The sequence below is a fragment of the Ochotona curzoniae genome, unplaced genomic scaffold (assembly GCF_017591425.1).
Source record: "Ochotona curzoniae isolate NIBS_2020 unplaced genomic scaffold, NIBS_Ocur_1.0 contig_3498, whole genome shotgun sequence".
Classification (NCBI taxonomy): Eukaryota; Metazoa; Chordata; class Mammalia; order Lagomorpha; family Ochotonidae; genus Ochotona; species Ochotona curzoniae.
Window position 1 is genome coordinate 42,804,802 of NW_024465885.1, and position 14,889 is coordinate 42,819,690.

Genomic DNA, 14,889 nt, shown 5'->3' on the forward strand with positions numbered 1-14,889 from the left:
TGAGGCTGCACTGTTGTCTCTGCAACCATTCTCCCTCTTCTGGTTGGAGTAGGTTCCAGGCTTAGAGAGACACCAGGTGTCCTATATAGTTAGGTTGTTGGTGGCGCTGATCTTGTTGGAACCTATTGGACATTAGGTCTGGGTGCCACACGGACCTATTTTGACCTTTACGATGCCATAGTTGGTTTTATTTTCCTGCAGGACCAATGTAATCCACGGAACTCAGTGAGTTCTCGCGAGCTCAGCACATGGTCAGTTCACTGTTGTCCCCTGCAGTGCTAAAGCTGTTGCCACAGTGCACAAAATGGTGCCTGATGTACAACTACTAGAGTTCTTGATCTGCTGGCCATCAGGCCTGAGGGCTACCCAGACCTGTCTTGGGTGGTACCTGTAGAATGCCACGTTGCTGCAGTTCGTCAGAAATGAGTTCACTCTCAGCTCAGCTTATGCTCAGTCTTTTCCCTTGCCTTTGCTTCCTTATGCAAAATGGTGCCCAATTAGGCTCTAGGGTCAGACTGGGCTGTGCAATCCACCCTGTTCTCACACTGCCTGTCTATGATCTGCTGCTCTGTCTCTGCTCCTGGTCAAATCAAAGGGACCCGCAGGACGGACAGTTCTTTGTCTGGGTTCACCTCCCAAGCCCCCAGTGAAAGTCCCTTCCCCCCTGGTCGCTGGTGGCGTTCCAGCTGCTGGTGGAGTTCAGATCGCTGTTAGCTGAATGCTGCTAGAGTATCAGTCGCTGCAACACCACACTGTTATGTCTGCTGCTTTCCTGTGTCTCTCAGTCTCCAGATACCCCTCTGCTGTTGTTCTGTCCTCTCCTATTTCCTGGAATATGTCCTCTCTGCTTCATCCTGATTAAATGTTTTTCCGTCCGTTTCAATGTGTCCTTACCCTATTTTGCCATCTTGATTCTTCCAGGATGCCCAGTATTATCTAAGTCCATGCTCATCTGTGGCTGATGGTCCCAGAGCATGAACCTGTTTGGAACCCCCTCTCTGATCTGCTTCTGGGAGGTGGGCGGGTGTGGCTGTGTAAAGCTACCAAAGTGAATGTTGAGTTTGGATGCTCCATTCTCCCCCATCCCTGTAACACACAGACCCCCTGTGGGCTATGCTGGGGTAGGAGGAGAGGAAGGCCTGGGTACAGCCTGCAGCAGCATGGCTAGGTGAGCCATGGGCTGGAGAAGAGGGGTCGGATTAGCCCCTGGGAAGCTGTTGTTCTGTTACATAAGGCGGTTGAGCATCCTGCGTCCCAAGAAAAATTGTCTTCTGAGAAATAAGCCCTATGCAGGGAGCGGTCAAAGTAGTCCATGAGTTGCACTTGGCAGGAGAAATGAAGTTTGGAGACCAGTCTTGGTCTCCATCCATGCCTCCTACACTTCTAGGAGATGGTGGTCCCTTATCAGGGTCCTGATAGACCCTCCCTCATGAACTGCTACATCTTGATCCTTCAGTTTTTTTTTTTAAGATTTATTTTTATTATTTTTTTATTGGAAAGGCGGATGGATATACAGAGAGGAGAGACAGAGAGGAAGATCTTTCGTCCGATGATTCACTCCCCAAGTGAGCACAACGGGCCGATACCATGCCGATCCAAAGCTAGGAGCCTCTTCCGGGTCTCCCACACAAGTGCAGGGTCCCAAAGCTTTGGGCCGTCCTCGACTGCTTTCCCAGGCCACAGGCAGGGAGCTGGAAGGGAAGTGGGGCTGCCGGGATTAGAACCGGCGCCCATATGGGTTCCCGGGCGTGCAAGGCGAGGACCTTTAAACACTTGCGCCACCGCGCCGGGCCCGATCCTTCAGTTTTTGAGAACCAAAGTACGGCTAGCAAGGAGCTGAAAGGAAAGGTTTCTGGCCGATTTCTAAGTATGGTACCTACAGCAAAGCTGGAAGGAAGTGGATCAATTAAAACTAGTTCTTCCATAGGGAGAAGGTTTGAGGAGGGGTGGGGGGAATCCCAGTGCCCATAACACTGTGTCACATAATGCAATGTAGTTAATAAAAAAAAAAAACAGTTCTAAAGAGTTCTATCAAACTATATTTAAAATGGGGGCTAGTGCTATGGTTTGGTGGGTTAAATAGCCGGGTAAGCCCTACTTGCAATGCCAACATCCCCTAAAGGGATCAGTTCATGTCCCAGCTGCTCCAATTCCAATCCAGCTCCTTGCTAACGAGTCTGGGAAAACAATGGGAGATGGGCCAAGTGCTTAGGTTCCTGAACCCACAGGGAACCCAGGAAGAAGCTCCTGGCTTAGGCCTGGCTTAGCCATTAGGGGAGTGAACCAGAGGACAAAAGATTCTCTCACTCACTCACTCTCTTTCCCCACCGCCTCTTTGCAATTCTGTTCTTTAAATTAATAAATTGAATGTTTTTAAAAAGTAGTATTTACAAATGGAGCTCAGAAATGTATCTATTTATTTCCTGTTGATGGTGTTAACAAGTAGGGCTGGTAATTCTTGTGTGAAAACGGAGAACTGGGCAAAGCAGGAGTTTTTGCAAGACTTCTCGGGCCAGTCTGAGCCTTGATGAGGCTGTGTGTGTCTACGGAAGAGCTCGTTCTCCTTTGCCTCGTGGCACCAGAGCAGAGTGAGGCGCTAGGAGTGGTGATCATCCTCTGTTGGCTTGATCGTGGGGTTCTGGAACACACAGGGGCCCTGCTTAGACATCCTGGGGTTCTGGAACACACAGGGGCCTGCTTAGACATCCTGGGTGTCTCAATTTCCCTGCTCTGCTCCCTGAACCTGGTCTTCCTGAGAAGACCTGAGTTTGATTCCTCCCAATGTCAGAGGCTCAAAAGTCCCAGAGCCTGGCTGTGGTAGCTGGCTAAGAATGGCTTGTCGTGTCGTTATGTGGCAGAGGGCATCCCCTGGCAAGGGAGTGTACACAGGGGACCTAGGAGCCACCCAGGCCAGACTCCTCCTGTGTGTCAGGAACCCACTCCTGTCATATCTGACTTACCTCCAGTGTGCATCTCAACCCTGTCACAGTTGTCATGCTGCATTTTGGAGGGGACGTTCCAAGCCATGGCATGCTGATAGCATGGATGCATGGTCTGTGTCGCACCCAGTTGACATCGTGGGAGCCATCAGACAGTGGTGTGTCCCCTCTCTCTCTGAGTCTGTCCTTGCCCTCCGCCATCGGACTTGCCTCCCCAGGCTTCCTGAGGCAAACAGTGTCAGCCAAGGGTTCACGACTCCAAGTTCAAGACTCAGCCTGAGTGAATTATTCCACTGCTGCAGGCAGTTTCCTGATTTGCAAATGGGTAACAAGTCGGGCTCACGGCCTTCTGCCAACTAGAGCATCTGCTCCCTTGTGCACTCTCAGGAAAGGTTAATGGGGGAAGAAGTTTCCCAAAACTTCTCTCCTGTCTTCCCAGCTTCCCTGGTCACTGGGTCCTGGTCACTTCAGCGAAGGGTTAGGCCCCCCAGGGAGCTCCTGGCCCTGGATGTGGCACTGGCCGCAGCTCAGCTCAGCCCCCACACTTCCCTGTTTTTTCTCCACTGTTCTTTCCCACTCAGACACTGGACAGCTTCCCCCCCAGCCCTGCCTGCCAGACTTTCCAATGCCCTTGTTAGAGAGAGCTTTAAAAGCACAAAGAACTGTTTCTTTGTGAGGCTTTTTGACAACATCGATGAAATATAGATGAGCCCTCTTGAATTGCAAATGCTGCGATGGTTGAAGAAGGCAGAGTTGGGGAAGCCGGTCCTTTTGCTTCACCCCGGGTGAGGTCAGAGATGCAGCGGCCTTGGAGAGTTGGCTCCAAGCGCAGCGTGGGCAGGACTGGGCAAAGAGCAGCTTCTTCCTGTCCCCCCAACCCTTCTCAGGAGCTTACAGGCAGCTAATTGCAGCTCAATTCCATTTTTTAAAAAATTATTTTATACATTTCAATAACTATTTATCATGTTTTCTCTAAGTGCCTGGCTGTATGCCAAGGACTCTGAAGTTGAATACATAGAAAATAGTCCAATGCTTTCTCCTCGGAGGGAGTAGAATGTGGCTAAAGGAAGCCAGACTTATGACAGAAACGATTCTCTGTGTGTGTGCTGGTATTAAGTCTGCATCTAATTGCCCTGTGACTCTAGGGTAGAAAGGAGCACCCCTGCAGCTGGGTCTGCTCAGGGCGCCATGGACCTGTGGGCCAGGTTGTATCGGTTATTTCCTTGGCTTGACGGGAACACACAGGCTGTGATGCTGATGTGGAAGCAGTGTTGATGTAGGCTGCCTTTGGAAGCACCACAGTGGGTAGGGTCTTGGAGTGCCACCCCTCCTGCAGACGGCTGGGTCCCACGAATCCTAATCAGAATAACCAATCTTTTTGGAGCAGCCTTGCTCTTGTTGGATGACCATCAGCTAGCATTGTGCAAGTGGCCAGAGACGATCTCAGGATTGTACGTCGTGCAGCCAGAGGGAGATGTGCGAAGGTTTTGTTCATTGCTCATTCGAGAGAGCATTGGAGAACTGAAGAGCCAGGTCCCCTTTGAGATGACTTGTCTAAGACAAATCCCACTGTATATGCTCTGGTGCAGCAGAGTTTGTGTATTGGTTTCTGTCCTGCAGGATAAAAAGCCCAAAGAACAAGAGAAAAGAGCCGACTTTCTTCCTCGGCCATTTTCCAAGAAGTTGGACAAGAACCTGCCGGCGCACAAACCACCCCCAGCCTCACTCACTTCACCAATGCCGAGCAGCAAGGCCCTGCCGAAGGACCGGAAGGCCTCCAAGTCCAGCTTTCCCGACAAAGGTGGGCAGTGAGCTCTGGGGCCTCGCTCATGTTAGTCCCCTGGCCACACACTTTGTATAAGCTAAGAACAACGTAGGTGACATGAACCACCTCACCTGTACAGGAATGGTGTGAGGACATGGAGGTGGGGTATGTGATATTACAGAAACAGATTGGGGTACACTGGATCAGAGCTGGGAGTACAACATTGGGAACAGGAGCAGAGATGATGGTGTAAGTATTTCAGGGCTTGGGGTTGGGTGCAGAAATACAGAACAAGGTATAGGAGCAGACAGGGTTGTGTGGCATCATCAGAGCTGAGAGTGGGGGCACAGGAATGTGAACCTGGCGTGGTTAGAGTTGGGTGCAAGAATACAGAGCAGGGCACACAGACTGTAGTGGCACAGAATGTGGGGACATGGTGTCATGGGGGGCTTCCCCAGAAAAGTAGACCTTTAGAGGCACTGAAATGTGATTGAGTCTGGGCCTCAGGATGTGATGCTGTGATCTGGGTTCAAACCCCGACATTGCTGCTTGCTGGAGACCCCCGTTTCCCTGCCTCTGAGGGTCTTCATTGGATCCTTTCCTTGTGATGGCACCCACATGGGGGTTCTTGGGTGAAAGAAATGAGGACACACATGTAGGGTGCATGCATGTGGGCTGTGCATATGTCTGCTACATGTACGTAGGCTACAAGTGGGATGTGCACATGTGAGCTGTGTACATCCACATGCACAGCCTACATGTGGGCTACACCCGTATGAGCTTGTCCACTTGGTTCAGAATTCAGCACCCCCAGGTACCTGATGACTGTGAGTGTCCCTCCTCTAGGAGGAGTGTGGAAGGAGGAAGAGGGAAAAGGGAGGGTTCCCCAGCCCAGGATTCACACTGAGCCTGAGTCAACTTGTTGTTACTCCAAGGAAATGCTCAAGGCAGGCTTCTTGGGCAGACAAAGAGGTACATGGAGCTCATGGTTTGGGAAACTCAAAGTCCAGATAGCTCCTGTTCTAGAGACCTCATGAGGGTCCCAGGAGAATCATCTTTGTCCCTTCTGGGGACAGCCTGCAATTGACCTGAGGACTTCCCAGTAAGACCCCTCTGCTTCTTCAGGGTATACCACCCCTGTTCCCACTCCCTTGAGAACCCAGAGTGTCCAAACCAGGCTCAAACCATTGTACTAACGGGGTGTCTGGGCCTAGGACCATGAGGCAGAGGAGCGGCTTTCATCACCACAAAGGTGATAAGGAAGAACCATAGGGCCCATTAATCCTGAAATAGGAAAAAGCCGAGTACGTGACAGGGACGTGGCCATCTGAGGTCACCTCCAACTTACCATGCAGATGGGCCCTGGATGGGATTCGAACCCTCCTCTCACATGCTGCTCCCAATTGAGAGGCCTACGTTGTCCAGAATAACTACCCTTTTTGGTGCCCAACACACAGTAGCTCCTGGGGCCAGCAGGGACATCGGAACCCTGTGTCACTGGTGACTTGTTCCCTGCTCCTCCCACCCCCACTGCATAGGCTGTCTCTGCAGGTGGAGCTTGGTCCCCTGTGCCAGCCACAGGGGAGATTGATTTGGGTGTCTGTGTGTTTACCAATAGCGAGGAGGACATGCAGTGTCCTCAGCTGCTCTTAGTTGCTCCCAGCAGGCGGCAATTTGCTCCTGCAGCTTGGCTGTGACGGGGCCTATAAAACGTTAGGCAGGAAAAAGCAGCTCAGACAAAGCTGGTTCCGCATGAACTTGGCTTTGGTCCCCGCATCTTCAGATCTGGAGGGGAGTTTTCCCATTCTCGTCTGGCATGGTTTACAAACCTGGATTGCGGTCTGTGCCAGCTGGAGGAGGTGGAAACCCTGGGGAACTTGCTGACTGCCTTTGCTGCATGGAACGAGGGAGGGGAGTTGTGCCCCAGGGCCAAGCTGGGGGAGGCCCAGCCAGAAACTGCAAGTCAGGAGGACCCTCATACGAGAAGGGAATCCTGAGCTCTGCTGTGCAGGGTTGAGGGCAGGAGATATGGTGGTAAGTGCTGTGAGCTGAGCACAGAAGGAAACTCCTACAGTGGTCAGAAAGTGGCATGGTGGGAGAGGGGTTGAGGAGTCAGTGTCGAGGGGTATGGAGTATTGGGTTGGCAAGGTGTAGAAATCTGGAGCCAGGTTCTGCTGGAGAGTGGACACTGCTGCTGTACCATACTCCGGGAAGTGTCAAGACTGCATTTTCTGCTGCTCACTTTTTACAAGAAGTAGATGAGGCAGAGGGGCCGGAAGGAGAGAGAGCCTTCCAGTGTGGCCTACCCTGAGGACCAGGCTGGATGGGTGCTTATGTGTACCCAGGAGTTTTGTGGAGGTTGTGTCAAGCATGTATACCTTTTCTATTCAGAGGCTCTGGCAGGCTGCAAGGGAGCAGGTGTGAAGCTGGGACTGTGGGGCAAAGGACTATTCAGGAGGCCTTCTGCCATTCTACCCTGGAATGGTGGAGTGGGCCCCAGTGGCGAGGGTGAACACTGCTCTTCCCTCTGGTTCTGGGCAGCCATGGCCATACATGGCCATGCTATGGTTGCTGTGCAGTCTAGCTGGCAGCCTGGGCAGGCCAGAGAAGGACAAGGGAGTAGTTACCATGACTCAATGGGTGTGGCTTCTGGGCGTGGTCTTCATGGCTGCCTGGGAGTGGCTTCTGTGGCTGGGCAGTGTTCACATCATGAGTGGCCTCCTGATTTACTTTCTTGGTGCACAGAAACCTTTGGCTGCCGCAACATCTTCCGCAAGACCTCTGATTCCAACTGTGTGACTTCCTCTTCCATGGAGTTCATCCCGGTGCCGCCACCCAGGACCCCCAGGATTGTAAAGAAACTAGAGCCCCATCAGCAGGGGCCTGCAAGCACCTGCCTCACCTCCAAGGAGGACCCCCTGCTGCTGGACTTGGTGCACTCCTTCGAGTCCGTAGATCGTGATGACTCCACGGAACTGCTGTCCCCATCCCATCACTACAGGATCCTGAACTCACCCACGGGCCTGGCCCGCAGGAATTCCAGTGAGCGGACGCTGTCCCCGGGGCCGCCCCCTGGCAGCGGGTCGCTGCTCCAGACTTCTCTGCACCCCACTCTGGTCTCCTTTGCCCATGAAGACAAGAGCACCAAAGAAGAGGGTGTGTGTTCCCCACCCCCGGGCACCCCACAGCCACTGGGCAGCCCACCTTGTGTGAAGAGCCGGGGCAGGTTTCCCATGATGGGCATTGGGCAAATGCTGCGTAAGAGGCACCAGAGCCTGCAGCCGTTGGCGGAGAGGGCCCTGGAGGCCAGCCTGCCCCCTCTGCAGGCCTCGTCCCCAGGAAGCTTGCCTTTCGACCTGGCAGATGGCATCAAGGGCCAGTGCTAGCTAGGGGGCCTGGTGGAGTCTGAGGCTCTCTGAGGAGAGAAGACCTCACAGGTGCACCCTTCTGCCACCCCAGCCAGGAAACATCCAAAATGCACAGACTCCGAGCCTGTAGCACGCGAGCCTCTGCCAGGGACCCCTGGACATGGCAAGGAAAACTGGCTGCAAGCACAGCCATTTCAATCATGCCATCCTCTTCCTCTGCCCACTTCCTCTGCAGGAAAAGTGTGGGGAGAGGGTCCCTGGGCCACTGCCAGGACAGTCACTATATCCTCCTCTATGTCCTCACTTCAGCTGGCCTCACTCACATGGGGACCCACAGCATGACAAAGACCACAGGCTCCTTGGTGGGGGATCCTTCCAAGGCCACAGGGAACTCCCAAGCCAGAGAGAGCAAGCTACAGGAGGAGCTTTGGACAAAGAGGAAACCATTGGGAACCTTGATGAAAGAAAACAGCTAAAGAGTGCACTCATTTCCCGAACACGATTTTGACAGATTTATTTTTTAATGCTTCAGTTGCAACTTGCTCATGGTTGAATGATCTTCCAAAAAGATCTCTTACTTTGGGATATGGCTAAATGGAAATGACTTCATGTTTGAGAACACCAGGCTGTAGCCATGAAAAGCTGTTCCACCAAGTGTGTGCCTCACCAGAAGTTCTGCCGGCATTGGCAGCTGCAGGGCCAGTGGCCCATGGGGACCCAGGACCCCAGCTACCTTGTGTTTGTCCCCACTGTGTCAACATAGCCCCCCCCCCCCCATCCTCCCAAGAGAGCCCGGTTGCAGCTGGCTCCTTAGGAAGAAACACAAGGATGGCCATGGCAGAATTTGGATGACCAGAAGACCCTGTTTCTTCTGTGTGCTTCCAGAAGCAGGTGTGGTTTGCAGCTCATGTTGTTCACTGTGAACTGCCTGGCAGAGAACATGGCCAAGTACAAGATGGTCTTCTTCCCTGGAACAAACAGCTTTTCTCCAGCAGGGTCCCCAAAGTGTTGTGTCTTCACACCTTTGCCAAGGATTGAACCAAAGAGGTGTCTGTGGTTTTGTGTCCTACGTGTGTTTTGTGGACCCCAGTGGTGTCTTGACCGTCACGAGCTAGAGCCAGATGGGGGCTACCTCCACACGGGCCACATGGATGACAGAGAGCAGGGTGGCAAGGAAGGTGCCTGGCACAGGGTGCATAGCCGGTCGTTTAGATGAACAGCCTGGTGGCTCAGAGTCTTTGATGACATCAGTACTGTGGCCATCGCAGGCTGGCTTTGCAGTTCTTGGTGGAGTCCACAGTGTGCCAGCATCCTTGCCCACTGCAAGCCAATGACATTTGCCTGGAGGCCAGCCCTGGCTGGAGAGTGGCCGAGTGGATCTTGGTTTCTCATCAGCCAGTGACATTCGTCCATTGACCCTGCGCATCTCCAGGTGAACAAGGAGACGACACATCTTTGGCTGCCCCCAGGAGTGACTGAGAAACCTCTGTGCTGGGTGCCCATGGTGGGAACCTAGGGCTGTTGAAGCCCTTCCTGGGGACTGGCTGGAGCTGCGGTGGGGGGTTGCTCCAACTCCAGGGTACACTAGGAGGAAGGGCAAACTCCTGGGTGCTGATGTTCCTTTCCTATGGACCAAAGTGCAGGATTTCACCTAGAAAAGGGAACCGATTAAAGCAGAGAGAAGAAAGAACTCCTCTGTCAGATGTTTCTTCTCATCGGACCCAGGATGCTGGGACTTCCGATCATCGCAGGGGGTTCCTTTTGGGAGGATGGTTTCCAGCTGCAGCTGTTCTACCCTGTCAGCTCGCCGGGTGTGTGCCTGTAGGTGGTGGTGAGCTTTCTGTAGCCCCTTTTGTCTTTTTATTTTTTCGTTTTCTTTCTCCCCTCACCCCTTCTCCAAGAACGCACGCCTTCTCCGTGCTGCTGGTAGCCCAGAGAGAACCTGTCTCCCATCTACATGAGTTTCAGGGGTAGCGGCTGCATCCTGCCCCTCATGGTTGTTGCAGTTTGGTTACATGGATTTGAACTCAGGTTTATTCCAGTAAGCACGAAGGCAGAGTGAGGAAGGGGATAAACTGTGAGTACTGTGTGTGTGTGTGTGCGCGCGCGCGCACAAACATGTGTGATAGCACCTGACGAATCTATGTAACCAAGTCAATGGAGAAATGATTAATGCTTTATTATTTTATTATATTTATATGGAAGACTTGACCAGCCCTTTGGAAAGTATGAGGTGTGTTGTCTGTCTGACCTGTGAGTGTCTTCCATCGGCCCGTGCCTGTGATCTCCACCAGTGGAAACCACAGGGCTGCTGTCACGTGAAGCTCGGGAGGAAAAAGTCCATTGTAAATGTATGATTCGGTCGGGAGTCAGGACTGTATTTATGTCACTGTGATTGAATACATGTACTTTTGTAATGACTGTGAAATACATTTTTCCATCACTGTGACTGCTTCTTTATTTGGTTGTAAGACTGGGAACATGGAACACATGACAGCTAGCACCGTGTTTTCCTGAAAGCTCAAGACTCCGCCTGCACCATCTCACTTGAAATAGGTGCACCTGTGAAAGTCTGACTGGCTTGCTGCCAGTGAGGACTGGCATTTTCCACCTTAAGGGAAATCCACAGGGATCTCCACAGGGACTCTTGATAAAAATGGCACAGAGGAGAGGATGCTTGTGACCATGACTTCTGAATGGTGTCCTTGTCTTAGGCTTGGTCAAGGGCAGGGCAAGTGTGCTGGGCTGGGATTTGGAAGCTGGGATTGGCTGCTGGGACTGTCCTAGTTGTTACTTCGTAACTATTCACAGCTGTTTTTCCTATTGGCCAGCTTCTACCCTCTGTTCCTGTCCCGGTGGGAAAGCTTCCTGCCCCTGTCATTTTGTATCCAGAGGATAACAGAAGAAGAGTCTAATTCCGATGACAGCTTTCCTTGTAGGAATCACTGCACTTTAAAGCAATAGGGGACCTGACTTGCTTTGGTACAACACCAGCCTTTTGTCTTTTCTTTGAATTACAGTAGTATATAATGAATGCTTTGTTTAATTGAAATTTAAAACAAAGTTTGATAAAACGGAATTTGCAGCAAAAACCGATACATGTAGGCATTTCTTTCTTGAAGGGGATGTGCTGGCTTTGCACGACATGATGTCCTCCAGTTGCATTCATTTTTCTGCAAATGGTATGATTCTGTTCTTTTTGATGGCTGGATAATATTCCATTGTGTGTGTATATAATTTATCCATTCAGCTAATAAGGGACGCCTTGGTTAATTCCATTTGTTGTCTCTTGCATGCAGTACTGCCATCAACATGGTGGTGCAGCTATCTGTTTAATAAATGTGGTCATGTCTTTGGGGTCTATACCCAGGAGGAAATATATCAGAGACTACTGATCATACAGCAAGTCTATTTCTAGTTTCTTAGGAACTCCCCACACTGTTTTCCACAGTTAATGGCATTAGTGGCTGCACTAATTCACATTCCCACAAAGACTATCAGAGCCCCCCTTTCCCCACTTCCTTGCTGGCATCCTTGCTTGCTCTGTCTTTTGGATAAGAGCCATCGTGGTGGAGATGATATGACATTTCATTGTCAACACCAGGCTTTTTGAAGAAGAGAAGACTGGGGTCCCAGATCATTTAAAGATGGCTGGGGCGGGGAGAGTCCACAAGTCAGCTGGCATCAGGGCTGGTCTGGGCACATCACTGTACCCCCAAAGCAAAGCCACTGCTGTGGCTTGAGGGGCGATCTGCAGTGGATCAAGTTGCCATGACAGCAAGGACTTTCAAGGTCCCTACGAGGACCAGGTCTTGGCATGGTTTATTTTAGAATTATTTGTGAGGCAGGATTACAGAGAGAAGGGGAGACAGAGAGCTCCTCCCTCTGCTGCTTCACTCCCACAAATGACCACAATGGCCAGACCTGGACCAGTTTGAAGCCAGGAGTTTATTCTGCGTCTCCCATGTGGGTGCAGGCTCCCAAACCTTGGGCCACCTCTGCTACTTTCCTAGCCACAAGCAGGGAGCCGGATTGGAAGTGAAGCAGCTGGGACATGAACCAGCATCCACATGGGATGCCAGTGCCGTGGGTAGGGGCCCAGCTCACTGCACCATGATGCTCTCCCCCAGGTCTTCCATTTTTAAGGTAGTCTCCAGATTGTGGCCCTTCTTCATATTCAGCACATCATTCTCGGGCCAGCCACCATTGCTCTGGGACCCTGCATTCTCCAACATATCTCCCAAGTAGGCAACAGCCCCTGCACAACTGTGTTACCTGCATCAGCTGTTAAAAGGTGACTGGGTTTTAGTGGATGAAGTCGATACAGCATGTTTCTATAAAGCCTGATCATAAAATGAGACTTCCCTCCCCTCAAAAAGCCAAACTGACCTCGTTTTAGGGGGAGTTGGAAATCTCCAGGTTATTGTATTCATTCTCGGTGAGAGTAATTCAAACCAGTCCTGGGAGCCGGTTCAATTTCATGTCATCACTTCTCAATGAAAGGAGTATATTTCCTGAGTAGTAGGCGAGCGTATTCTTTGTGGCAGGTTTTTGGTTTTGTCAAGGGAGCTTTTCAGACATCTGGTTCTAAAGACAAATCGGGCCCAGATTTGTGCTTTTTTTTTTCTGAGCACGTGTTCTCGTGACACACAGCTCTGAGGTCTGATGTCTGTGGGCACCCAGGGACAGTAAGGGGAGGGAAGGGATGGGCTGAGGAGAGGCGGAGTATCAGAAGAGAAGCTGAGTGGCAGGCCAAGCTTTGTGATCTCCGCACACAGGTCTTCTGGTTTGAGCTGGGGTTCAAGGGAGCAGGAACTTTAGTGGCAAAAGGTTAATTTGATAGGAAGCAGATGTCCCTGAAAGATTAATTGGAATTGAGTGGTTGAAAAGATGGCATGGGACCATTATGGCATAGCCAGTAAAGCCACCACCTGCATTGCCAGCATCCCATATGGGCACCGGTTTGTGCCCTGGCTACTCAATTGCCAATCCAGCTCTCCACTCATGGCCTGGGAAAAGCAGCAGAAGATGGCCTAAGTACTTCTGCCCCTACCACTAATGTGGGAGACCTAGAAGAAGCTCCTGGTCCTGGCTTCAGCCTTGTCTCTGGCCCTGGCCCTGGTCAGGTCCTGGCTTTTGCAACTATGCAAGAAATTAATCAGAGAATGAAAGATTTTTCTGTTTCTTTCCTTTTTTCTGTTACTCTGACTTTAAAAAAACAAATAAGCTTGAAGATGGGGCATTGCCAAGGCATAATGCTAGGAAACTGTTACAGGTAAAAAAATAAAATATATACGTGAGTCTGACTGACCTAAGAGCCTGAGCTACTTGGATTCCCTACTTGGAAAATGGCCCATGAACAACAGTTTAGCTTGTACTTGAATCATAGATCATGACACAAATTATTTATTCTAAGGCTCATGACCATAGGCGGCTGGCAAAGGGCAGCTGTTTGTAAACGTTCACTGGGAGCGAGTTGGATAGTTAATTCGTGGCAGGATGGACAAGCTTGCCTGCTCTTGCTCCCTTCTCCAGGGTTCATCTCACGAGTTAACTGATGTATTAGGTGTGCTAGGCTCTGCCATGAAAATAGATCACGTGCTGATTTCTGGTTGCTGTCCAACCCCAGTGTTTGTAAGTCCTGGCTGACTCCCATGCAGCTGTCTTCCACGTGGTGACGGGGCTCCATGCCCCACCCATCGAAATGAAACTTCTCCAACAGCTGCAGCAAAGAAAGGGCAAGCTCGGGTGTTTCCCATAAGGCCTTGAAGCGCTTGGTGAGGTGGGTGGGGAAGGGTCACATCACTGCCCTTGAAACAAGTTGGAACTAGTCCCCTAGCATTGCCTTTGAATGAGAGCCTAGGAAACTTGACTAATGTATCTACCTCTTTAGGGGAAGTACAGCTGGCCGGCCTTGGAAAGTCTCCTAAAATTGGACTGGCCTTTCCCTCATTGTCACATAATTACAGCACTGAAGGATGACGTTTGTTAAAGAGATTGGCATGGCAAATCTTAGAATCACTTAGTTGCATACATTTAACCCCTGACTCCCAGTGCCATGGAATGTGACTGTGGAGCCAGACAGGTGAACTGAAATGGGGCCATTTATGGCTTGGTGTTCTTGGGCAGAGAGAAGTTGGCACAAGAAGCAACCCCAGGCAGAGGAAAGACCAGCGGAGGGTACAATGAGAAGATGGCTAAGGAAAGAGGTCTCTGGGAAACTCCACCTGCCAACACCTTGATCTTGGGGTGCCAATCTCTCGAACCTTGAAGAAATGCACTTCACTTGGTTGGACCTCCATGCTGTGTGCCGTGCAGTGGCTGCCCAAGTATTGACTAACAAGTTTTCACAAGTTGAGTTCCAGATGCTAAGTTCCACTCACCAGTTCTGACACATGCACTCTACGGTCAAATCACAGATCCTGTGATTTTCACAGTGGTTGGAATTCTGAGTCTAGTGATCCGGTTGGGGTGGGGGAGGGTCCCCAAAGAAATCTCATTAGTGGTGGTTCCAACGTGACTCCTGTGTGTGCCAGCCAGTGCAGGGTCCAGTTCAGACCCACATGGGTGCAGGGGACTGAGCACTCGGGCAATACAGGTATTTCATATCTCTCTGAGCTCCCTGCTAATGCTCCTGGTGATGCTAAAGCAGGGAGCATGGTCCAAGCACTTGACCCTGGTTACACGTGTTGGAGACCAGATGGAGTTAAAGGCTCCTGGCTTCAGCTTGGCCCAGTATTGGCCATTGTGGCTATTTGGATACTGGATCAGTAGATGGAAGATTCATTTTTTATCTCTCTCTCTCCTTGTCTTTTTC

The 14,889-nt window shown here is 51.1% G+C and overlaps 1 protein-coding gene across 1 annotated transcript in view; it reads left to right on the forward strand.

Moving 5' to 3' along the window:
• Positions 1–8,090, forward strand: part of HUNK (hormonally up-regulated Neu-associated kinase) — a 103,318-nt gene extending 95,228 nt beyond the window's left edge. The window contains exons 10-11 of the mRNA XM_040980888.1: positions 4,560–4,740; positions 7,450–8,090. Of these exons, the coding sequence (XP_040836822.1) occupies positions 4,560–4,740; positions 7,450–8,090 (822 nt within the window). The remainder of the gene's footprint in view (positions 1–4,559; positions 4,741–7,449) is intronic.
• Positions 8,091–14,889: the final 6,799 nt, after the last annotated feature.